Source organism: Vitis riparia, chromosome 19 (assembly GCF_004353265.1).
Source record: "Vitis riparia cultivar Riparia Gloire de Montpellier isolate 1030 chromosome 19, EGFV_Vit.rip_1.0, whole genome shotgun sequence".
NCBI classification, from domain to species: domain Eukaryota; kingdom Viridiplantae; phylum Streptophyta; class Magnoliopsida; order Vitales; family Vitaceae; genus Vitis; species Vitis riparia.
The window spans coordinates 7,743,675-7,767,238 of NC_048449.1; the positions used below are offsets into that span (position 1 = coordinate 7,743,675).

Consider the following 23,564-nt stretch of genomic DNA (forward strand, 5'->3'; position numbering starts at 1 on the left):
TTATCCGTTTTCGATCATTTTTTTCATGATTTTAAAACACGTTTATATGGTAAAGAAAAACTCATACATATGCAATATTAGGAATTTTTTTTTGGATATCACAATTATTATTATAAAATGAATTTGGAAAAAGACGGGATATAATAAGTGTAAGTGGGTAAGTGGCACTTGAGACATAAAATTTAGTTAGTTAAATAATGATTGAACAGGTGGACCGTTGGACTAATGAATCCCACTGCCTTGGCTCCAACCACTGACCACTAAGCACTAATCAAAAAAGTAGGCTGACTGCTGCAAACATGCATGGGCCTTGTAAAATAGCTGTCCACTCCAAGAAACTCAGAAAAACACATTGATCTTTATCCTAGTTGCCGAGAGTCAAGGTCCGTATAAGCAAGAAGACACCCTGTCCTAACACGTAGGCCACCACCCACCGTCCCACCCTTCACCTATTCATTCCTGCTTGCTCACGTTATGCCCAAAATTCCGGAAATGGCCATAAAGGAAATGCCCACATCAACCTACCACGCAAAAAAGGAAAAAACAAGGAAAACGATTTGATTTTAATTTCCATTTAAAAGGTTTAGAAAAGTAAAATGTTGTTTGTTTTTTTAGAACTTAAAACTGTGTTTAACAAGGTTAAGTATTAAGTATTTTTTGTTTTTTTTTTTAAAGCAAATGATTATTCATTTGCTTCGAAAAAAATTAAGGAATTTTTTGGAAATCCTACAAGATTTATTCGTTCTTTTTTTTTCTTTGATAGATGACCAGAGTTTCATTTCGGCTTGAATCCTATCAAGAGTTCCATTAGAGATTATAAATTGTTGAAAAACAACGAAGTGTTGTCACTTCCTTACGAGAAAACAAAGAAATAGTTAATATATTCAAGATGATTACATTAAAAAAAAACTTATATATTATTTTAGTGTTCAAAAAAATATATATAAAAAACATTTAAAAAATCAGTAATAATTTAACAAAAAGTAAAAAAAAGAAAAAAAAACAGATAATTTAAAATTTGAAAATAAATGACTTTCAGCAAATTGTTAACAAATCTTAAAAAATCATAATTTTTTTAAAACTATCTAAAAAAAAATTAAATTTTTAAAAATTTGAAGATATAAAATAAATTCATGTTTTTATATAAAAGTTATTATATTTTATATACAAATTATTATTATTTTATATTTTTTAAAATAAAAAATAAACAATGTATCCAAATAAACATTAAAATTTTTATTTTACATTCAAGTATTAAAAATAAGATTTAAAATGGATGAGAATTGAATATTTTTTTAAAAAAAAATAAAGAAACCTAAATGAAGCTTGAGAAAATCCCATAACTCAACCCATTAAGACCATGTTAGGGCTTGAAGATTCCAATACAAGAAATCATGTATATGATTGGCCAATGAAAGAAGAAAAGAAAAAAAAAAAAAAAAAGACAGAAAAGGAAAGAGTAGTCCAAAATGCATGTGGGGAGGTTTTTGGCTGGTTCAATGCACCCAAAGAAGCCACCATACATTCCCTGTCTAGCCCACATGAAGCAAACCCTACAAAAGTGTTCCCATGGCCATATGATTTTTCATTAATTTTTATTTTTATTTTTATTTTATTTATTTATATTGCTGGGGCACCATATGATTACTTGCCAAACCCATCCACATGGGGAGTCAAATCATTTGTCAACTGTCATTGCTCAAATTTTCAGCATGGCCCATTAATAATCTTGGAAAGAATTCATGTTTTTTTTTTTTGTTAAATATTTCCCTAATTTACTGTTTTTTCCTCCATTAATATTCACTATATTACTTTAGTAAGTCTTCCCAATTTCTACCCTTTCCCACCGTAATAATAGAAATATTTTACTAATTTACTATTTTTTTTTCTCATTATTTCTGTTTCACATCGATTCTATAAAACCCTCTTAGTCTAAGAAAATGCTTTTGAAAAAAAAATAAAGATGTTGGGATAAATTTTAAAAAACACTTTTAAATATTTAAAAGATTACTTATATTATTAGAAAATCATTTATAACCTTTTTTTTTTATATATAAACACTTGAATTTTGTTAATTGTGAATTTAAAAAGTATTTTTAGCCTAAAAAGTATTTTTGAAAAAAAAAATGTTTTGTTAAAAATCGCTTTGAAATATCTATAGACTTATTTATAGTGTTGAAAAATAACTTGTAATGATGTTGAATAAGAGTGCATTTAACAGTTATTTTAAAAAGTGTTTTTAATTTTTTTAATATTTGAAATTTTTATTTTTTAAGTATCAGAAATGTTAAAAATATTTTTCAAAATTATTACCAAATGCATTTTAAGATAGCGTTTAGTATTGAATTTATGAAGTGTTTTTAACTTTTTTAATATTTGTAAAATACAAATTTTCAAGCCTTATAGTGTTTGAAAACACTTCCTAAAATCACTATCAAACATTTGACAGTAATTTTAGTATTTCTAACACTTAAAAATAATTATTTTTTAAATATTAAAAATATTAAAAACACTTCTTAAAATTACTGTCAAACACACTTTAATGATTCTTTTAAAAACACTTTTTAAAAAATTATTTTCACTAAAAATATTATCAAATACACTTTGATTTTCCTTCAAACGAAACATTCCAAGTAAAAACACTATAAAAAACATTCTAATATTTCCCATATTACTTTAATAAGTTTCCTGATTTCTAGCCCTTTCCTCCGTAATTATGATCCTTGACGTTGGCAAAAAAATATGAAAAAGTATACCAAGGACAAATTATATAGTTATGATTATTTCTTTTGTCTTCATTGATTATATGTTTTTTTTTTTATCTCATTCAAATCTCAAATCCAATCTCATGACCTTTTAATATTTGGATTGTTACTCATGATTTAATATATATATTAATTTACAAGATTAAATCCAATCCTAAATCAACCAACTCATCCATGCCCATCATTATTTAACCCACCAACTCCACCTAGACTCATGGTTTGCTTTCGATGTTCTTCATCGATGTGTACGGACAAAGACTCCTAAAAACCCAAAAAAGAAAAGGCATTTGGCAAAAGTTGGGTTGATCAAAAAATAATAAGATGCCGATTATTTTATGCATCATCCAATTATAAGATAAGATCCAAAATTAAACAAGATAGATATCACTATTGTCATCAAATTTGTGACATTCCATGCTAGCTGATGGATGAAGATGTGGACTCAATAGATTTTTTATGCCACCTAGCAATGACCATGACCCATTGGGCCCAAAATCTTGTTTTGCTTTTCATTGGCAAATGTTTCTTTAATGTGTAGGATTTGCCCACCTTTTTGCCACCAAGTATATGCCTTTCTTCACCAACTCATCTACAAAAATGCCCCTTCTTCTTTATTACTTTTGTTTGAGATTTTTTTAGAGAAACAAATGCTTTCATATTTAGTAGGGATTTGCTCATGCGGGTATTTGAAATTTAAGAGCTTATTTCAAGGTCTTAAGTTTCTCATAAAAACTTAATTTTGACTTATATAATTAGTTTTTTTTAAATTATAATTTTGGGTTTAATTTTTACTTTAAGTTGAAACAAAAATTAAAAATAAAATTAATTTTCAATATGTACTATTAATAGGGCCTAAATTCAATTAATAATATGAAGTGTAGAATGATCGGGGCCTTAAAAATTAAGGGTGAGAAGACATCCATACTTTGAAAATCACCATTTAGTGCAGCTATGGTGTTTGGTGAAATGCTTAAAAGAGGGTAAATTCCAAAAAGTTAAAAATTTTGCATGCTTAAATAAAAATAGTTGCGGACTAAAGTCTAAAACCCAAAAATGAAATCATTTCATTTTAAAGGTACATTAAAAGCCAGACCTCTCTATCATCCGGTCAAACTCCACAAACAGCGACAGTGTCATATCCGTAAATAAATCCTGAAACACGGGCACTAGAAATGCCATATTTTCAGACAATAGATACAGTGACAGGAGTGATATATAAGTCTTCACTCTCCATTTTCGCTCTGCTTTCTCTCCCCTGTCCACTCCACACACAAATCACCGTCTCTGAAACTCTAACGCTTAGATCTGAGCGCACAAACCCCACAAACCCTAACTCCAACCACGATCTGGGTCAGCATTATCTGCTTCGTCTCTGATTTTATCATTTAGTTGCAACTCCTCATTCTTTACTCTTTAGAGTGACTGTTTCTGGGTTCTTTTGTTCAATGCTGTTTGGTTACTGGGTCAGGCTTGTTCAGGGGAGATCCTGTGTGTTTTTTTTGAAGTTGTTCATTTTTTGGTTGTGGTTTATGTAGGGTTAGGGGTAGTATTGGTGTGGATTTTTTCTTACTGCGGGTTTACAGATGTAATTTGATTTGTTTGTCGGGGTTGAGTGGGATGGTTGGGTGGTAGGTTGTTTGTTGATGAGAAAATGGTGAAAGTGTGCGGAAATTGGGAGTTTGGATTTGTTGTTACCGGGATCTGAGAGAACAAAACCTCCCTGGACTTGGTGTTATGAGTTTGTGATTCTGTTTTTAATGACCTAATTTGGTGTATTAATTGGGTTTCAGTGGGATGATCTAGTAGTACTCTGTTTGGTTCCTGAGAAAATGGCGGAAATATAAAGAAATTGGGAGTTCGGATTTTTTGTTGTTAGGATCTGAGAGAAAAAACTTCATATCTTGGGGTTTGGGGTTGTTGTGCTTCTTGACGGTGATGGATGGATGATTTAGGGTTGGTAATTGTGATAAGTACAGAAGGTTGATGATAGTGACTGATGGACATCTTTATAAAATTAAGGGGTGGGTTTTTGTGTTTTGCTTGATTGAGGAGTTTGTGATTTTGTTTACTGCTATATTTTGGTCAGTCAATTGCCTTCTGAGTAAAGTGATCTAGTAGGCGTCTACTTGGCTGCTAACAAAATGCGGGAAATGAAAAGAAATTAGAAATTTGTTAGTTGGGATCGGAAGACTAAAACCTCCTGACATTGGGATTTCGAGGTTGTTGTGCTTCTTGATTATGATTGATATAAAGCTTACAGGTAGTGAGTGTGATAAGTATATGACAGTGATTGATAGACCTTTTTTGATATTAAAAGGGTGGGTTTTTTTATCTTTAGTTCTATAAGATGGTTAGTTTATTGGTTGAGTAGAGTGATCTAGTAAAGGTCTATTTGGTTGCTGAGAAAATGCAGGAAATGAAAGGAAATTACATTTTTGTTTATTTTTATTGTTTGGGGTCTGAGAAAACAGAATCTACAGCTGAATTGGAGTTTTGAGGTTCTTTGTGATTCTTGATTGTGATGGATTTAAGGCTTAGGACTGGGGATTGTGATAAGTGAAGGAGGTAATGAAAGTCATTGACAGATATTTGTGTGAAATTAAGGGCTTGGGGTTGGGTTTGGGTTTCTTGAAGAAGATTGTGCTTGTGTTTTTAGTGCTATAATTTGGTTAGTTAGTTGATTTTGAGTAGAGTGATCTAATAATGGTTGGTTTTGTTGCTGAAAAAGTGTAGGAATGAAAATAAATTAGAATTTTGGATTTTTTTAAAATGATCTGGGATACAAGAGAACAGAATACACATCTTTGGGTTTTCACTCTGTTGTGGCACCTGATTTGATGGATTTATGGTATGTGGGTAGTGGTTGTGGTAATGTAGGGGTCAATGACATTGATTGATGGGCATTTTTTGCGAGAATGAGGGGTTCAGATTATCATTGATCAAGTAGCGTGGTTTGGGTGGAGTGATCTAGTAATGATCTGTTTGGCTGCTGAGAAAATGTGGGAAATGAAAAAAGGAAGTAGAAATTTGAAATTTTTTTGAAGTTCCATTTGAGAGAACATTACGTCTTCTGATGGGTTTTGAGTTTGTCTTGCTTCTTGATTGTGATGACTGTACGGATCCTGGGTAGTGATTGATGCATATTCTAGTAATGGGGTGGTTTTATTTGATTCTCATTTAGTGGTTACAAAGTTTATAGCTTTTTTGTTCTTAGTTCTATAATTTGGTAAATTGAGTAGGTTTTAGTAGAATGAATTACTATCCCCTGTTTGATTGCTGGGTAATGCTGGAAAAGAAAGGCATTAAAATTTTGAATTGGCTTTATTTTTTTTATTACCTTTCTTTCCAGAATCTCAGAAAACATGCTTTTGTTTTGGGACAACCAAAACCTCATTAAAAGATGAGTGTTAAATCCAGTCTTCTTGGTTACCAAAGAAAATTTCAGGTTAAACTGTTTTGAAACTTACAATCTAATAATACTGTTTTCCATTTCTTTTATTATTGATAAGAAATGCTTGGTGAAATCTGATTTGGAACTAATTCATGTGCCAGATTTAGTATCAATTTGATAAGATGAAGTACTTGTTAATTAATTTATTTTGGGCTATCATTTTTTTTTCTCAAAGAAATGATATTGACAAATAGTCTGCCCTCTGGTGGATTTTGATTCCATTATGCAACCAGAGAGGTTCTGCAGTAGATCTGCTTTAAGCCTATATTGACACATTGACACTCAACTGTATCTTATATATATATATATATTTTCACTCATGTTTCAGCTATAAGGGGGTGAGTGTCTCTTTCCTGTACATCTTTGGGTCTATTTTAGCACCTCGTTGTAATATAATATTTTTACTTATTTATAAAATATATATATATGTATTTTTTTTTTCAACAAGCTCTGTGTCTAGGTGAGATTGAGCTTTGAATACAGGGCCCACCAATTTTATCTCATCTTTCCTTTTTCGATTTTCTGGATGCACTGTTAGTATTGTTATTATGCGACTTCTTGGTCATTGTCCTGACTGTTTGTTTGGTCTTATTCTATCAACACACTGACAGGAGTTTATGTTATGTGGTCATTTGTACTGACTATTTGTTTGGTCTTATGTTATGGATGGTACTGACAGGTGTTTATATTATGCTTGTGTAGTGGAGTGCTGTTTCTTGCTGGTTAGTAAGGTAAGCATAGTTCTGTGTTTATGACATGCATGTCATATCTGTTATGTAGTTAGAAATGCTTTGGGTATGTAAATATGTACATACATGTATATAATGAATGTCTTTCGAACGCTATTTGCAGGTTGGATTGTAGTACTGGCAGGTGTTTATATTATGCTTGTGTAGTGGAGTGCTGTTTCTTGCTGGTTAGTAAGGTAAGCATGGTTCTGTGTTTATGACATGCATGTCATATCTGTTATGTAGTTAGAAATGCTTTGGGTATGTAAATGCGTACATACATGTATATAATGAATGTCTTTCGAATGCTATTTGCAGGTTGGATTGTAGTATTAACGTAAATGGCAGTGGCAGATGCTGAAAATCCTCTCCTTGGAGAAACTACTTGTGGTTCATTGCTGCAGAAATTGCAGGCAATTCATACTCAAAAACTTATTCGACTTTCATTCTTTGGTCATTGTTTACTTTGTGATATATTAGTGTTATAAGTAGACCTTGCATACTGAGGAACAGGGCAAATACGCTAAATGCTGTAAACCATGGTTTAATGCAGCAAATCTGGGATGAGGTTGGTGAAAGCGATGAGGAACGTGATAAAATGCTCCTTCAGTTAGAGCAAGAGTGCTTGGACGTTTATAAGAGGAAGGTTGATCAGGCTGTGAAATCGAGAGCACACCTTCTTCAGGCCTTGGCAGATGCCCAACTTGAACTCTCCCGTCTTCTATCAGCACTTGGAGAGAAAAGTTTTGTTGGAATTGTAAATAATTTTACACTTATCATATTGAATGGGTTGTATGCTTGATGGCTGTAAAGCTTGGTTGCTGATGGATTTCTTTGCTTTGGTTTACAGCCTGATAAAACTTCTGGCACAATCAAGGAACAGCTTGCAGCTATAGCACCGACGCTCGAACAGCTGTGGAAACAGAAAGAAGAGAGAGTGAAGGAGTTTTCTGATGTACAGACACAGATTCAAAAGATATGTGGAGAAATTGCTGGGAACTCAAATCTTAGTGAGGTTCCTGTGGTTGATGAGGCTGACCTATCCTTGAAGAAGCTGGATGAATTTCAGGGCCAACTCCAAGAACTCCAGAAAGAAAAGGTAAAATTATAGATCAGTTCACACTATATTAGTTATGGACTTTTATGCTAGCCCATATGTCTTCAGGATCACCACCAATTAATTATTTGATCTGCCAGAGTGACAGGTTGCACAAGGTCCTCGAGTTTGTGAGCACTGTTCATGATCTATGTGCTGTCCTTGGGATGGACTTCTTTAGTACTGTTACTGAAGTTCATCCTAGCTTAAATGACTCAACTGGTGTGCAATCCAAAAGCATTAGCAATGACACCCTTTCTAGGCTGGCTAAGACAGTCTTAGCACTAAAGGAAGACAAGAAGCAGAGGCTACAGAAGGTAAAATTTTTAGTGTTCCTGCTTTACCTGGTTAGTATTGTGTGAAGAGTTAATCGGTAGTTCATCATTTTGCTTTAGATTTTTCATACATGGATGCTCTGGGAGCCAATGTCCTGGAGATTTTGCATCTCATCTCATTGTTCTCTTAAATTAATCTATAATTCTTATCCTTTCAATGTCTTGTTGTCTATATATTTCAGCCTCTTTGTCCCCTATTCATATGAGATCTATATATGTTTTTTCGCTTTGAAAATCACTGCACCTGTTGGTTGCTACGACAAAATGAATTATTCTTTGATGTGTCTCCTCTCCACAGCTTCAAGAGTTAGCCACTCAGCTAATTGATCTGTGGAATCTGATGGATACCCCAGAGGAGGAGCGGAGTTTGTTTGATCATGTTACCTGTAACATATCTGCTTCAGTTGATGAAGTGACCATCCCTGGTGCCCTTGCTCTGGATCTGATTGAGCAGGTATTTGGCTTCAGAACAGTAATGCTTAATTTTGGCTTCAGAATAGTAATGTTTAATGGATAATGCTGGCAGTTTATTCATTTTACTTTGTTTTCCTTTTGTTGCTAAGGCTGAGGTGGAAGTTGAAAGGCTTGATCAACTGAAAGCCAGCAGGATGAAGGAAATTGCTTTCAAGAGGCAAGCTGAGCTCGAAGAGATATTTGCCCGTGCTCACATAGAAATAGATCCAGAGGCTGCTCGAGCAAAGATTATGTCACTTATTGATTCTGGGGATGTTGAGCCTTCTGAGTTACTGGCCGATATGGACAATCAAATAGCAAAAGCAAAGGAAGAGGCTTTCAGCAGAAAAGATATATTAGACAAGGTTGAGAAATGGATGTCAGCTTGTGAAGAAGAGAGTTGGCTTGAAGACTACAATCGGGTATCCTCTCTCTCCCCCTCCCTCCCTGGATTCGTTGTGGATTAGATCCACCTTGATTAGGAATGCTCATTTGTGCTCTCTGCAATGTTGTTGCACTCCTATTCAAGCCATTAGCCTAACAGCAAATAGAGCTTTGTCAGCATCAATGTGGTCGTGCAACTTGCTTGTCTGTCCCAATCCTGAACTAATTGTTTATCATGCATTTTGATTGGCCTTATTGTTGCAAACCACTGATCCTTGTTTCTTGCTAAAACAATATTTTTGGATCATGACCACAACCACAATTTGGGCTTTATCAAATACTGATGTTCTGTGCAAAAAGTTTCTTCTAGTCATCTAATCTATTTTCTATGAAGGTTGACTGCCAAAATATGGTTGCATGGTTGGAATAACACTGTTGGACCAATAATTAGTCTGTTAAATGCTATGGATGCCAGTGTGGATTATGATATTCCTAACCTATGGATTAAAACATGTACGATTAGAGGTGGATTATGATGTTCCACAGCCGGTATGGATTATGATATTCCTAACCTGTGGATTAAAACAGCTATGATTAGAGCTAGATTTGAAACTGACTCCCTTCTAAAGAAGGGAAATGGACTATACCACCAAACTAAGTTTGTTGTTTTAGTTGGATTTTGCCCCTGCCTCTACTTTCTGGCTCTGCTACTGTTCCTAACCTTCCAATGTAATTCAGGTATAGTTGCAATTAGGTTCAATATTGAGTTTCGATCTAAATATTTATCTTGCCCAATTGGATGACTTTGAGTTCCAAATCGAAACATTTCTCATGCCTAATCTAGGCCTTTTATGCACAGTGCCCTCCCTAGTCAAGAATGATGAAAATAGAGAATAGCTCCTTTGGTTTTGTGTGAATTTATAAAAAAGGAAAGAAAATTTAGTAATCCCATTACTTTGTCCTAAAATCATGTAAATTCTACTGGAAAAAATAATATATGTTGAAGAAGAGGAAAGAACGAAAAGAAAAAAAAATGCACACTCCTGGTTAACTCGTTCTGACTTTCATGTCAAAAGACACCAATCTACTGCAAAAACAGTTGGTGATGATCATCTTTAATGCCTCTGATTTGCTATGATGACTGGCAGCTATGAATGATAATTATTTCTCTTAAATAAATTCTACTTTCAGGACCTTAATGATTTTCTTCAATTCTATTACGTCGACAACTCAAAAGGACATCCTCCTTTTTTCGTTGTTATTGGAGTACTTTTTCCCTGATACTCTATAGCAACCAGCAGTCTCCTGGCAATACATCTCTTCTTAATATTTATTGAGAGTGCTCATTCCTCTGTTGCCTAGTCAAGTTGACATATTCCTCTCATCCCATCTTTTATGAAAAATTATGGGAGTGAGTTTCCCATGTACATGGCTTGAACTTAATTTAATTCTTGGTATTTTTAGCTCAACTTGATATTGCCTTGCCGAAACAGGATGAAAACAGGTATAACTCAAGCAGAGGTGCACACTTAAATCTCAAGCGTGCTGAAAAAGCTCGGATTTTAGTCAACAAAATTCCAGGTATGTAAAGAAATCACACAGTACAAAGATTATATTTTGAATAACATGATATTCATCACAAATGGAGTGTTTGTGTTTATTCATGTTTGTAGGATCTTCACTACCACAACTTTGGACAAATATGAGTATAAAGTTGACTTAAGTGGGATTCTTTACCCATCAAGAAGCCTTAGTGCCCTTCTTAATATATTGGAGCCAAGGAACTTTAAGATTTTGCCTATCAAAAAACTTAACATTAAGATTTAATGGAAGAGTTCAAAAAAGAATGAATTGCTTGTGTAGAAACTCTTCATAATATAAGACTTCAAAGACTGGTTAGGTTCTTAGGGCATGGTTGTTGGTTTTAGTGTATTCTCGCTTTTGGCCGCTTTGTATATGTTGTGTATTCCTTTTTCTATTAATACAGTCTTCATTTACCTATAAAAGAAGGAAAAAAAAAACAAAACTCTAAACAATAGAAGTTTCCTTTATCCATGAGTGTGTTTTTGAGATTTTGTTGTGTGTATGGTAGATGAAAGATGAAAACTGATAATTTCATTAAAAAGAAAGAAGATAATCCATGCTGTTATGTTAGCTTGGCTTGATGTGCTTATTATTGGATGGTTTTCTTGGCTCTGTAGCTCTTGTTGACACATTGGTTGCCAAAACTCGGGCATGGGAAGAAGATCATGGTATACCATTTACTTACGACGGTGTTCCTCTCCTTGCCATGCTAGATGAATATGCTATGCTCAGGCATGATAGAGAAGAAGAGAAGCGGAGAATGAGGGTAAGGCTAACTAGATTGCTTTGTGAAGGTCAGATGGGCTCAAGCATGTTTCCACATTGGACCCAATTAATTCTGACATGACCTCAATCCTACATGAGCTTTTGGTGTTTATTTGTCACCATTCTAGGCTATTTGTTTCTTGTACTAAATTGGGTATAACATCTATAAATGACAGGATCAGAAAAAGTTCCATGAGCTGCTAAACACGGAACAGGAAGCCATTTTTGGTTCGCGGCCAAGTCCTGGTCGCCCACTTGGTCCAAAGAAGGTGGTGGGACCACGAGCAAATGGAGGTGCGAATGGAACTCCTAGCAGGCGGCTCTCTCTGAATGCAAATCAAAATGGTGCGAGGTCTACATCTAAAGATGGGAAGAGGGATAATACCAGGCCGGTTGCCCCTGTCAACTATGTTGCCATATCAAAAGAAGATGCTGCCTCACATGTTTCTGGTACAGAACCAGTTCCAGCTTCACCTTGATGAAACAAGAGACGAGAGACGAGAGAGCTGTGATTTTACACCCCTGTGATATTAGTGTTGTTATTAGTAGTTTTCTGCTGTAGGGATATATCTTTGAAACGATGAGGGAGTAAGTGGCAGTAAGGGAGTAGGGACTGTTTTTTAGCTGTGTATGTCAAATTTAGCATCTGGAAGCTTTTAAAATTCATGCAGCAGTTTCATTTGTATTGTAGGATATGCTTTTGGATGCCTGCCTCTGGCAATAAAAATCTTGGTCTAGCTCAGATAGCTGCATGGTTCTTTTTTTCCCCCAAGTTTCTTATCCGGGCAGGGATTCTTGTGGTTCCAAATCATCCCACCAGGCCTTAGCAAGAACACCCATAAGTGTATTTGTGGAGGAAGTTGGGGAACTTATAAAGACGTGCAGCTCCAGGCATCCTTGCCTAGGGAAAACCCTGTTTGCAAATAAGCAGTGAATCTATTACAAAAGCTATTCAAGCATTTTTCACTGCAGGAAAACCTCTGGGCCTCATACCTTGTCACCTCTCTTTTTATTTTTTCACTGTTTACCTTTCTCCTGGTTTTAGGATTTGTTTGGTAATGGCAATCAAATTAGTTTTTCAAAACTGTTTTCATTTCCATTTATGGAAATGAGAGCAATGAATAGACTAGGTGATGAATAATTAATTAGGACTTTTCTTTGGAAATATATTTTTTAAAAAAATAAAAAATTGGAGTAATTTTTACATAAAATATATAACTTTTAGGGTGTGTTTGGTATCAGGAATGAAGAGTACATCTCATTCTATATTTGAATAACTTAAATGATGATGGAAATGAAATTAAAATTGATTTTAATGGACATCCTAATTAAAAGGTATTTTGATTTCATAATACAAATAATTTTAAAAAAATTTAAAAACTAAAGACTTTATTAGATAAATTGTTTTTTAAAGTAATTTTTTATTTTGATTTTGTAAAAAACACAAATTGTAAATTCAAAATTTTAATTAAAAATAAATAATTTTTATAAAATATAAATATTGATAATATAATAAAATAATAAATTATATTCTTTTATAAATATTATCCAAATATAGATATTAACCATTTCTAATACTGTTAAGAGAGAGAGAAGAAAACCTTAATTCTCATTCATATGATTGACAACTTACAATTGAGAAGGTATATATATATATATATATATATATATACAAGCTAGGAGAACTAACTACCATACATGTAACTTATATTAAAAAGGAAAGACTGTACACTATATATATATTATATTCAACACTCCCCTCAAGCTGGAGCATATATGTCATATGCACCAAGCTTGTTACAAATGTATTTAATCCTAGGACCTCTGAGAGATTTAGTGAAGATGTCTGCTAGTTGATCATTTGAATTAACAAAACTTGTAGCAACACATCCTGATGCGATCTTCTCTCTAATGAAGTGACAGTCAACTTCAATATGCTTAGTCCTTTCATGAAAGACTGGATTGGATGCAATATGTAATGCGGCCTGGTTATCACAGATGAGTTTCATCTATTCATCCTTTCCAAATCTCAACTCTTGAAGAAGATGTCTCAACCATATGAGTTCACATGTTGCCAGAGCCATAGCTCGATACTCGGCTTCAGCGCTAGATCTGGCCACTACATCTTGTTTCTTACTCTTCCAAGATATTAGATTACCTCCAATAAAAACACAGTACCTTGAAGTGGAACGTCTATCTGTGGGTGAGCTAACCCAATCTGCATCTGTGTAACCAACAACCTGAGTATGACCTCTGTTCCGTACAACACACCTTGACTTGGTGTGTTTTTGATATATCGAAGAATGCGGATTACAACATCCCAATGGCTATCACATGGTGACTGTAGGAATTGACTAACAACACTCACATGAAAAGAAATGTCTGGACGAGTAATGGTGAGGTAGTTCAATTTACCTACGAGTCGTCGATATCTCCAGGGTCTCCAAAGGCTCCCCTGTCCTGGTACAAGTTTGACATTCGAATCCATAGGTGTGTCTACCAGTTTACAGTCTAACATACCGGTTTCTTCCAAATGTCTAAAGCATACTCCTTTGGGAAAGGACCACACCGGAACTGGATTGAGCTATCTCAATTCCCAAGAAATACTTGAGTTTCCCCAAGTCTTTAGTCTGAAAGTGGGTAAAAAGATGTTGCTTTAGTTTTTGAATACCATCCTGATCACTACCTGTAATGACGATGTCGTCCATATAAACAACCAGATAAATACACTGCCCCAAGGAGTTATGATGATAGAAAACTGAATGGTCTGATGTACTGCGAAGCATGCCAAACTCTTGAACAACAGAGCTAAAACGCCAACCATGCTCGAGGAGATTGTTTCAAGCCATATAGAGAACAACGTAACCTGCACACTAAACCAGACTCCCCTGAGCAACAAAACCAGGAGGTTGCTCCATATAAACTTCCTTGGCAAGATCACCATGAAGGAAGGCATTTTTAATATCCAACGATAAAAGGCAAATAACACATAGCAGCCATGAGAGAAGCAGACGGACAGAAGCAATCTTGGCAACAGGGGAGAATGTGTCACCATAATCAGAACCATAAACCTGAGTATAGCCTTTAGCAACTAAGCGGGCCTTAAGGCGATCAACCTGACCATCAGGACCAACCTTAATTACGTAGACCCAACGACAACCAACTGTAGATTTACCAGAGGGTAAAACAACAAGATCCCAAGTGCCATTAGAGTGCAGAGCACCATTTCATCCACCATTGCCTGTCGCCAGCCTAGATGGGAAAGAGCTTCATGGGTGCTCTTTGAAAGAGAAACAGAGGATATAGCAGAAACAAAAGCAAATAGGGTGAAGATAATCGATGATAACTCAAAAAATTGTAAATAGGATGATGATTACGAGTAGAGCGAGTACCTTTTCGAATAGCAATGAGTAAATCATTAGGAGAAGGAGAGCCGGGGTAGGAGAACTGAAGGGGTAGGAAGTGAGTCAACAGGTGCCTCAGCAAAAGGGAGAGGAGCAGCGACACGAGGGCGACGATGATAAACCTGAACAAGTACAACCAAAGACACGAGGAGGAAGGAAATAAAGTGGTTGGTCAGGAAGAGAAGAGAGTGATGAATCTGATCGTGTAAGACAAGGAGGCATACGATTAATCAAATAACAAGCGTAAGAACAACGTCCCCCAAAAACGAAAAGGAACATTACTATGGAGGAGGATAGTACGAGCTGTCTCAACAAGATGTCGATTCTTGCGTTCAGCTACCCCATTTTGTTGAGGAGTATGAGCACAAGAAGACTGATGAAGAATCCCATGATAAGACATAAACGAAGTAAATGAGGCTGAAAAATATTCTCTGGCATTGTCACTGCGTAACACACGAATAGAAATATTGAACTGGGTTTGGATTTCAGCATAAAATTTCTGGAAAATAGAGAATAACTCAGCTCGATTTTTCATTAAAATAACCAAGTACATCGAGAATAGTCATCAATGAAAGTGACAAAATATGAAATCCTAAAGTAGACGCAGTCTGACAAGGACCCAAACATCAGTGTGGACAAGCTCAAAAGGAGACTTTACCCGATTATTCAAATGCTTTGGGAACGAGACACGAGTATGTTTTCCAAGCTGACATGACTCACACGGAAGCGACGACAAAGTGGAAAAAGAGGGACCATCTTCTGGAACTTGGAGAAACTAGGATGACCCAGACGATTGTGAATGAGGAGAGAGCATCAGTGGAATGCAAACTGCAGAGATGAATCTGAGGTGAGGTGATAGAGGCCTTGAGACTCACGTCCTATGCCAATCGTCTTCCCCGTACTCCGGTCCTGCAAGGTCACAAATTTATCAGAAAAGGTAATAGAGCAATTAAGAGTACGAATGATTTTGCTGATGGAAATAAGATTAAAAGGACATTCAGGAATATAAAGGACAGAAGTGAGAGGTAGAAAGGAGAGGAAGGGTCAAACCAATACCTTTACCACAGTTTGAGAACCATTAGCTAAGGTAACAGTAGGTAAAGTAGAGGTAGTAGTAATAGAGGAGAAAGATCCTTATTACCAGATAGGTGATCAGAAGCTCTAGAATCTAGAATCCAGGGTCCAAGAGAAGATGTGTGGGTAAGGCAGGCAGAGACATTACCAGGCTGGGCAACAAATGCAATAGAAGCCTGAGATGTCTGAGATGCGGAGGAGCTCGGAGGCTGAGGCAGCGGAGAATCAGAGGATTGGGCCATATGGGCAGTGCGAGGAGGCGTCCATGTAACTGATAGCAACGATCACGAGTGTGACCAAGTTTATTGCAATATGTGCAATGAGGACGTTGGCCTCTACCTTGGGTACCACTGCATCCTCCTCGAGAGGTAGTTTGAGAAACTAACACAGAAGAATCTGAAGTGCTATCAGATGGCAAAGTTTGAGTGGACAAGATATGGAGGAGGCGACAAACACATCATCCAAGGACGAACTGATGAACTACCAAGAATCTGATCACGGATAGGCTCAAGATCCGACGGAGGCCAATAAGAGTAAGGACCATGAAGAACTTATCAGCTGTGTTTGTTGAGCCCCAACTTCAGGAGTAAGAGGCATCACAGTCAAGAACTCCTCCTTGAGAGAGGCAATCTGACCAATATAAGTAGATAGATCCAAGTCCTGTTGGTGATATGGACAATAGTAGAAGCCACCTTATAAAGACGCTGGATATCATTCGTGTATAATCTTTGGCCTGAGTCCAAAATTTAAAACAAGTTTTGTAGGCCCGAAGATGAAGAAGAACCCTGGGATCAACCGATTGCCATAATACACTATATAACTGTGCATCTATCTTCCTCCACTGTACGCGATCAACCTCAGGATATCTGCTCCTAGGTAACCAAGTGATCTCATATCCTTGACCATAAACCAAAGTTCAACAGAGGCAGACCAGGAAAGATAATTTCACGCCAACCAATTCTCCGAAGTAATCATAGGAGATCCAGATATGATAGAGGAAAAAATGGAAGTTTTAGTAGCCATATCCACTTATCTGGATAATGAAGTATGTTTGGATCGAAGAGAGCCCTAATACGGCTTCAGATTGGACGTGGCACCATGAAAAAATGGAGACGGCCTCAAATCGCGGCGTGGTACCACCAGAGAGGTAGAAGAACACTTCCCAAGGCACGTGCAGGATTGGGTGGAGAAAAAGTAGTTGGAGCTTTGCCGGAAAGACTGTTTGGAGGGCGACGGAGACAAAATCCCAAAAGAGGTACGTGAGGGCTCGAATGGGAAAACCAGGGATATAGGAGGCTGGTCAGCGTTAGGCGAAGCTGGAGGAGGAGGTGCGTCACCGAAAAGGCCTCACGTGCCCTCACGCGCGGGGCGTGAGATTCAGTCGTCGGCCGTAAAAGTGCGCGTGGCGGCGCGGGACTGTTTTCTGGCTCCGATGCTTGGGAAAAGTTGGAGATCTCCTCCATGCGCTTCTCTTGGTGTGGTCAGTGTCGGAAATGATATCGCCGGAAAGTTACCGGCGGTGAGTGTTTTCTGACGACTATTCGACTAATCGGAAAGTTTGGGAGATGGGGAAGGTGATCCGAATGAAACACGGTCACGGAAGGTTCCCGGAATTGATGACACGGGGAAACTGGAAAGAATTAGGTTTTCTCCCTTGGCTCTGATACCATGTTAAGAGAGAGAGAAAAAACATTAATTCTCATTCATATGATTGACAACTACAATTGAGAAGATATATATATAATATATACAAGCCTAGGAGAACTAACTACCATACATGTAACTATATTAAAAAGGAAAGACTGTACACTATATATACATTATATTCAACACTATTCATATGATTTATATATTTTATAAATATATAAAAATAAGAATATTAATATCTTGTAGACCCCTATTTAGGCATGGGTCACTTTTCTCTATTGTTTTTGCAGATCACATTTTTAGCTAGGTGTCACTATTCCAGCGGGCCATGTGTCACATCCTTAGTGGCCATAAGGAATCAACCTCGCATTTTGAAGCTGCAGTAGGACTTTGACACGTGAAGGAACTTTCTAGAAGGGGTCCCGCAGGCCGTCAGGGGGCGTGGATGAGAGAGAAGGAAAGGTGGCTATAGAAGGAGTGGTGCAGGAAAGGTGGCTGCGGCAGAGATCGTTGGGAAGACAAAAATCTGGGAAACGAGATGAGGTTTTCTGAAAGGTGAGGGACAACATTGTGGAAAGACGAAGGAGTTTTTCTAAGAGTTTTGAGAGAAAGAGTATTGGGGGGAACTTGAGGAGAAAACTAAGAACAGAGGAGCGTAGAGTTGTTGGAAGAGTCCAGGACATAGAGCTGAGAAGGGAGATTCCCAGGTATGACCATTTTTTTTTCTATATTTTCCATTTTTTTTTCATACTGTCCAGGTCTGATTCTCAGTGATTTTCATTTTTGCTTGTTGGTTTGTTCTGTTTTGGTGATTACTGATTAAATATTGGAAGAGTTTGCTGTGTTTTATGCCCTACTCTGACGAGTATTTTCCATCTCAACTCACTGGATGTTGGGCCCATGGATGAAATGATGAAATGGGTCTGATATGCTGGTTAAAATCTTCATGTTCTTCTTGTTGCTATCCTGTTATCTCCTTGCTTTCTTTTCCTCCCTGAGTGCATACTCAAGGCTCCAAAGTCGAGAGAAAGTTTGGGTTGAAGCGGAACCTGACATTTGATGGTGTGGTGGTCTGTGGGCAAGATCTTCAGGTCCGAGTCGAAGTGCAAGGTGAATTCATCAGAATAAGAGGAGCGCATCTTATGATGAATGGTAGCCCTTACTATGCAAATGACTTCAATGCCTACTTGGTTGATGTATTTGGTTCCTAACCCATCTCAGCATGCCAAAGTCTCAGTTGCTTTTCGTGAAGCTTCAAGCCATGGCCCCCTTGTGGCTAGAATTTGGGTTTTCAGTGATGATGAGAACAGATCTTTTCAGTTTTCTCCAGGCTTTCACAACCAGCAAATACCCAAGGTCGCATACTACCAGACATATTCGTCGGCTAGACGTGGGGGCACATCTGCTGGTGGCCTGCCCATTGTGTTTATGTCCATGCACATGTCTTTACTCTGCATGACCCTTGTCTCTATTCCCATGCAGGCGTGTCATCATCTCATCCCCATGTTTTTTTCCCTTATCCACCATACCCATCGTTCATCTATCCACCTCTCTCTCTAGGTCGTCATACCCATTTCCTCACTCAAGCTTGCAGGAATCAAGCATCCTCCACCACCCATTTTCCTCTCATTCATTCTCCATCCCACTCCCTCACTTACATGGAGTCTCACGGGTGCATGCTCCTTCACTTCTTCACATACCCATTGAAACCACTCACCCAAGCTTCCATATCCATACAACCCATACCCATCCTTCATGCTACTCATAACCATGTTCTACCATACCCATGTGTACACCCATTTGACCATACCACCAAACCCGTTTCTCTCTCTAAACCTTCACCTACCTGTGGATCCTCCCTAAAAAATACCACGTGGCTCTCTCTCCCTTGCACATGCAGACGGTCCCCTTGCAACGCGCTGCATATCTCATTCCACCCGGGGAAGAATTCTGTCCGACCGACGTTCAACCTTTTCCGGATATCTCACATCCGGAATTCTGTCTGGCCGACGTTTCACCTTCTTCGGATATCTCACATCCGGAATTCTGCCCCGACCGACGTTCAACCTTCCCCGGATATCTCACATCCGGAATTCTGTCCTGTCGACGTTCAACTTCTCCGGATATCTCACATCCAAAATTTTGTCCGGCCGACGTTCCACCTTCTCCGGATATCTCACATTCGGCGCCTGACGCCGGATGGGAGAAGAGGACGACTCAACTTCCCCGATCAGACATGTCCGGATCCTCTGATAGCGCTTACTCGAAGAGCATCCGCAGCCGACAATTCAGATTCCTCGGACAGCTTGGCTCGTCAGACACTCGCGATTCGCCGGATCCATTTCCGCCCACAATCTTCTACTCCTCTTGATTTTAATAGGCATGAATGTTTTTTTTCATAATTCCGAAATTATGGAATCTGTGATATTAATTCATGTAAAATAAACGGGTTTTTGGTGGGAGCCCGACATATGTGACTTTATGATTGATTGATTGATTGTTTGCTTTGATTATCATACATGATTGATTTACCCTACTCTCTAACATATATGCGATTATTCCTAAATTGCGCACTAACCCTCTCTATTGATAGTGCATGGTGGCTCGTTGCCCAGGTATGTACCCATTTTCCTCTAATCGTTGTCTATGCATGTCTCGACTTTTATGTGTGCATGATCATTCAGGATATTCATTTATTTACTCGTCAATTGTCGCGTCAGCTTCATTTTATTAGTAGAGACCCGACTTTAGGGACTTAGAAGGGTGTTACGGTCTTTATCGTACCTTCCGATAAGTAACCTGACCCCTGAACCCGATCTGGTTTTTCGTAGACCACCTTTTCTAAATAAGGAGTCACACTTAGAGTTTTTCTTTCTTATTTTGTTTACCCTTTAAAAATAAAACGCGCGACTCCAAGTCTTTTTCTAAAAATTATTTTTCAAATTTAAAAGCGAGTTTCGCCATCGAGTGGGAAACGCATGAGCCGAAATGCGGGGTCCACAATCTTATAAAAGCATAATTAATTTATTTTGTTAAAAATAAGGAATAATGATTCAAAATTAATAATTGCTAATACTATTCTATTTTCAATGAATATAAAATAAATAAAATTTAATTTTTTCAAGTATAAATGGATCAAAATTTTCATTATATGCATGCATTTATAATTATGAAGATAACATTTTGAATTATTCTATTTAGTCTATAATTAATTAATTGGTTTTTTTAATTTCATATTGTTCTCAAAAACTACAAGATTTATTAAAAGAAGGGAAAAGTGGGTTTTGACTCATTAATATGAAAATAAAAAATTATTTTAAACTATATGCAAACTGAGATTTTTTTTTTTTAAAAAAAAAAAAAATTAAGTCAAACGTATAAATATTATAGGTAATTTTTTTTTCGTTTTTAATCTTATTTTTATTTAATATTGAAATGACAACAAATTATCGTTCTAACTTTAGATTTTAGTATCATCTAAACACAAGATTGGAATTACCAAATTCAATTCTATTTAATGGAAAATGAACGAAAACAAAATATTCATTCTCATTCTTCATTCCCATGTACCAAGACGTTCTTAAATTTTTGAATATAGAAAGTAAGTGTTTGCCTTTTATATAAGTATCTTTTATATGAAGTTTTTAGTTAAAAAGAAAAAAAGAAAACATATGAAATATATCTTGACTCGATTATGTTTCTATTTTTAAAAAATAGGAAAAGTTATTATGTTTTTATTTTTAAAAATAGAAAAAGATGAAAAGAAACTATATCAAAAGAATAATGATTATGATAACTTGTCTAAAAAGCATAAATATTTATTTTTTATTACATTGTATTTTTAAAAACATAAATAAGTCTATTATTTTTTTATAAGAGTTCTTATATTTTATAGAAGGACTATTATTATTTTTAATTCTTGAAAATTGAAATTTCACTCCGAAGACAAAATTTGTAAGGGCACGTATGATAACTATTTTTGAAAATAATTATCAAAAATAATTTTTAAGATGATTTTTATAGAATAAAAGCTAGATTAAAAAGCTAAAATATTTTTAACATGTTTATAATATTTTTAAATATAATTTTTATATCTAACATTTTATTAATAAAAACAATAAAATACAATATAAAGATGTTCACTAATAACAATATAGAAAACGATTTTTGATTTCCAAACATATTTTTTATATTTTTTATTCTAGCAAACTAAAAACTGTTGTAAAAAGGAGTTTCCAAATAAATCCTAAATCTATTTTCATATTTTATCTCCCTTTTTTTTGGGTTGGGGCAAAGGATCCGTACAAAAACGACGTCGTGTTGAAGTAATGGACAATTTAAAAAGAGGAGGCTGTGATCAATAAGGAAAGATCAACTCAAAATTCCTTAAAGCGGAAGCAGTCTTTGAAAGCAGGGTGATGGCCAGCGAAAACGAGCCTGCCAAACTCCTTCTACCCTACCTTCAACGCGCCGATGAGTTGCAGAAACACGAACCCCTCGTCGCCTACTACTGTATTTCCCTCAGCTTCTTCCCTTTTTCTCTCTCCCTATAAACCCTAGCCTTTAATTCTTCAATTCCTTCTCTCTGTTTTTTTTTTTTTTTTTTTTTAATTACAAATCTTTTGCAATTTTTTCAGGTCGATTATATGCGATGGAAAGAGGGCTGAAAATTCCTCAAGGCGAGCGTACCAAGACCACCAACTCCCTCCTCATTTCCCTCATGAAACAGCTAGAAAAGGTCTATTTTTTCTATATCATATTTCTAGGATGCCTTTTTTTTTTTTTGGGTGATGATTTTGGAATTTTCTTGCTCTTTTTTTGAATTTTCAGGGATGCGTTATTTTTCTTACTCTGTTTGATGAAATGTGTTTGTTTGGTAGCTGGGAAACTCGAGGGAAAGAGATTGAAAATTGGAATTTAGACAAATTTTGACTAATCGTGTTATAAATATTTGAATGCTTTGACTTCTTTGTTGGGGAAATTTCGTGAGTTTCTTTCAATTTCAACGATTCCCAAGATTTGTGGTTAATACTTTAGCCGGTCCATGTATTAAAGCTGTTTAGACTAGTTTCTTGAGACCTCTTTCGATGCTCAAATGTAACCTGTTTTGAAATATTTTGCGTTGTTGATTATAGTAAGTATGTCTGCAATGAGAAACGCCTACCATTTGATGATTTGTTCTCTTTTTATTTTGTGATGGTTCTGGTTAGGTGCAAATTTGGCATCTTTGTAGTTGGAATTTCTGATATTTGCAATTAATAATTTTCTTGCAAAATTGTATTTCCACTATGGTAAATGCCAAGGCATCATATATATGGAGCCCAAAGGTACTAGTCATTAGTGATTACTTGAAATCTGTATAGCCTTTGCACCTTACTTCTGTCTACTGTTATTGGTCTTTTACAGGATAAGAAGGCATTGAACTTGGGGCCTGACGACCACTTGCACTTGGAAGGATTTGCCTCAAATGTTTTTGCAAGAGCAGACAAGCAGGATCGAGCTGGACGAGCAGATTTGTATGTAACTTTTTACCTTATGTATGATGGTTTTAAAATTGCTTGAAGGTTGTGCCTTGAGGCTCACCTCTAATATAACTGTTGAGGCTTCAATTCCTTGAGGCACATGGCTCAAGGTGTGAGGTGCTGATTGAGGATCCATTTATGATTTTCCTTATTTATTTTATTTATTTATTTTTTATAATTTCATTTTTTACGTGTTTTGTATGTTACCCAAATATTCAAATTTGACAATCTGGCACAAAGCCATAAATCATAAACAAATTTTGGAGAAATAACTTGCAGGAAGGGGCTTTTATTTGTCGGATTGTTTGTTGTTGTAAGTGGTGTAACATAGGATGTATTTAGTTTGCTCTTAGAGG

The 23,564-nt window shown here is 36.2% G+C and overlaps 2 protein-coding genes across 5 annotated transcripts; both read left to right on the forward strand.

Annotated features, from left to right (window-relative positions):
• The first annotated feature begins 4,004 nt into the window (after nt 1-4,004).
• On the forward strand, nt 4,005-12,323 carry LOC117908839 (65-kDa microtubule-associated protein 1-like). 4 transcript variants are annotated; one of them, XM_034822626.1, is made up of 12 exons: nt 4,005-4,115; nt 6,896-6,947; nt 7,069-7,141; nt 7,263-7,357; nt 7,498-7,701; nt 7,795-8,043; nt 8,142-8,357; nt 8,674-8,829; nt 8,939-9,250; nt 10,706-10,793; nt 11,414-11,562; nt 11,738-12,323. In XM_034822626.1, exons 4-12 carry the CDS (start codon nt 7,286-7,288, stop codon nt 12,038-12,040), a joined length of 1,749 nt encoding a protein of 582 aa, XP_034678517.1. In that variant the 5' UTR covers nt 4,005-4,115; nt 6,896-6,947; nt 7,069-7,141; nt 7,263-7,285; the 3' UTR covers nt 12,041-12,323. The 4 variants fall into 4 exon arrangements, with proteins under 4 accessions (XP_034678517.1, XP_034678519.1, XP_034678518.1 ...); XM_034822628.1 differs by having other exon boundaries at nt 7,113-7,141; XM_034822627.1 differs by having other exon boundaries at nt 6,919-6,947.
• Nucleotides 12,324-22,069: 9,746 nt separating this feature from the next.
• On the forward strand, nt 22,070-23,473 carry LOC117909376 (protein HOMOLOG OF MAMMALIAN LYST-INTERACTING PROTEIN 5-like). Its single transcript, XM_034823395.1, has 3 exons — nt 22,070-22,198; nt 22,324-22,424; nt 23,093-23,473. Exons 1-3 carry the CDS (start codon nt 22,105-22,107, stop codon nt 23,246-23,248), a joined length of 351 nt encoding a protein of 116 aa, XP_034679286.1. The 5' UTR covers nt 22,070-22,104; the 3' UTR covers nt 23,249-23,473.
• Nucleotides 23,474-23,564: the final 91 nt, after the last annotated feature.

What these genes read in the sequence shown, in the direction of transcription:
- LOC117908839 (XM_034822626.1), top strand. Translation starts at nt 7,286, where the DNA reads ATGGCAGTGGCAGATGCTGAAAATCCTCTCCTTGGAGAAACTACTTGT. An exon ending in CATTGCTGCAGAAATTGCAG is followed by an intron (nt 7,358 to 7,497) that starts GCAATTCATACT and finishes GGTTTAATGCAG; the next exon opens with CAAATCTGGGATGAGGTTGG. An exon ending in CTCTGGATCTGATTGAGCAG is followed by an intron (nt 8,830 to 8,938) that starts GTATTTGGCTTC and finishes TTTGTTGCTAAG; the next exon opens with GCTGAGGTGGAAGTTGAAAG.
- LOC117909376 (XM_034823395.1), top strand. Translation starts at nt 22,105, where the DNA reads ATGGCCAGCGAAAACGAGCCTGCCAAACTCCTTCTACCCTACCTTCAA. An exon ending in ACCCCTCGTCGCCTACTACT is followed by an intron (nt 22,199 to 22,323) that starts GTATTTCCCTCA and finishes CAATTTTTTCAG; the next exon opens with GTCGATTATATGCGATGGAA. An exon ending in TCATGAAACAGCTAGAAAAG is followed by an intron (nt 22,425 to 23,092) that starts GTCTATTTTTTC and finishes GGTCTTTTACAG; the next exon opens with GATAAGAAGGCATTGAACTT.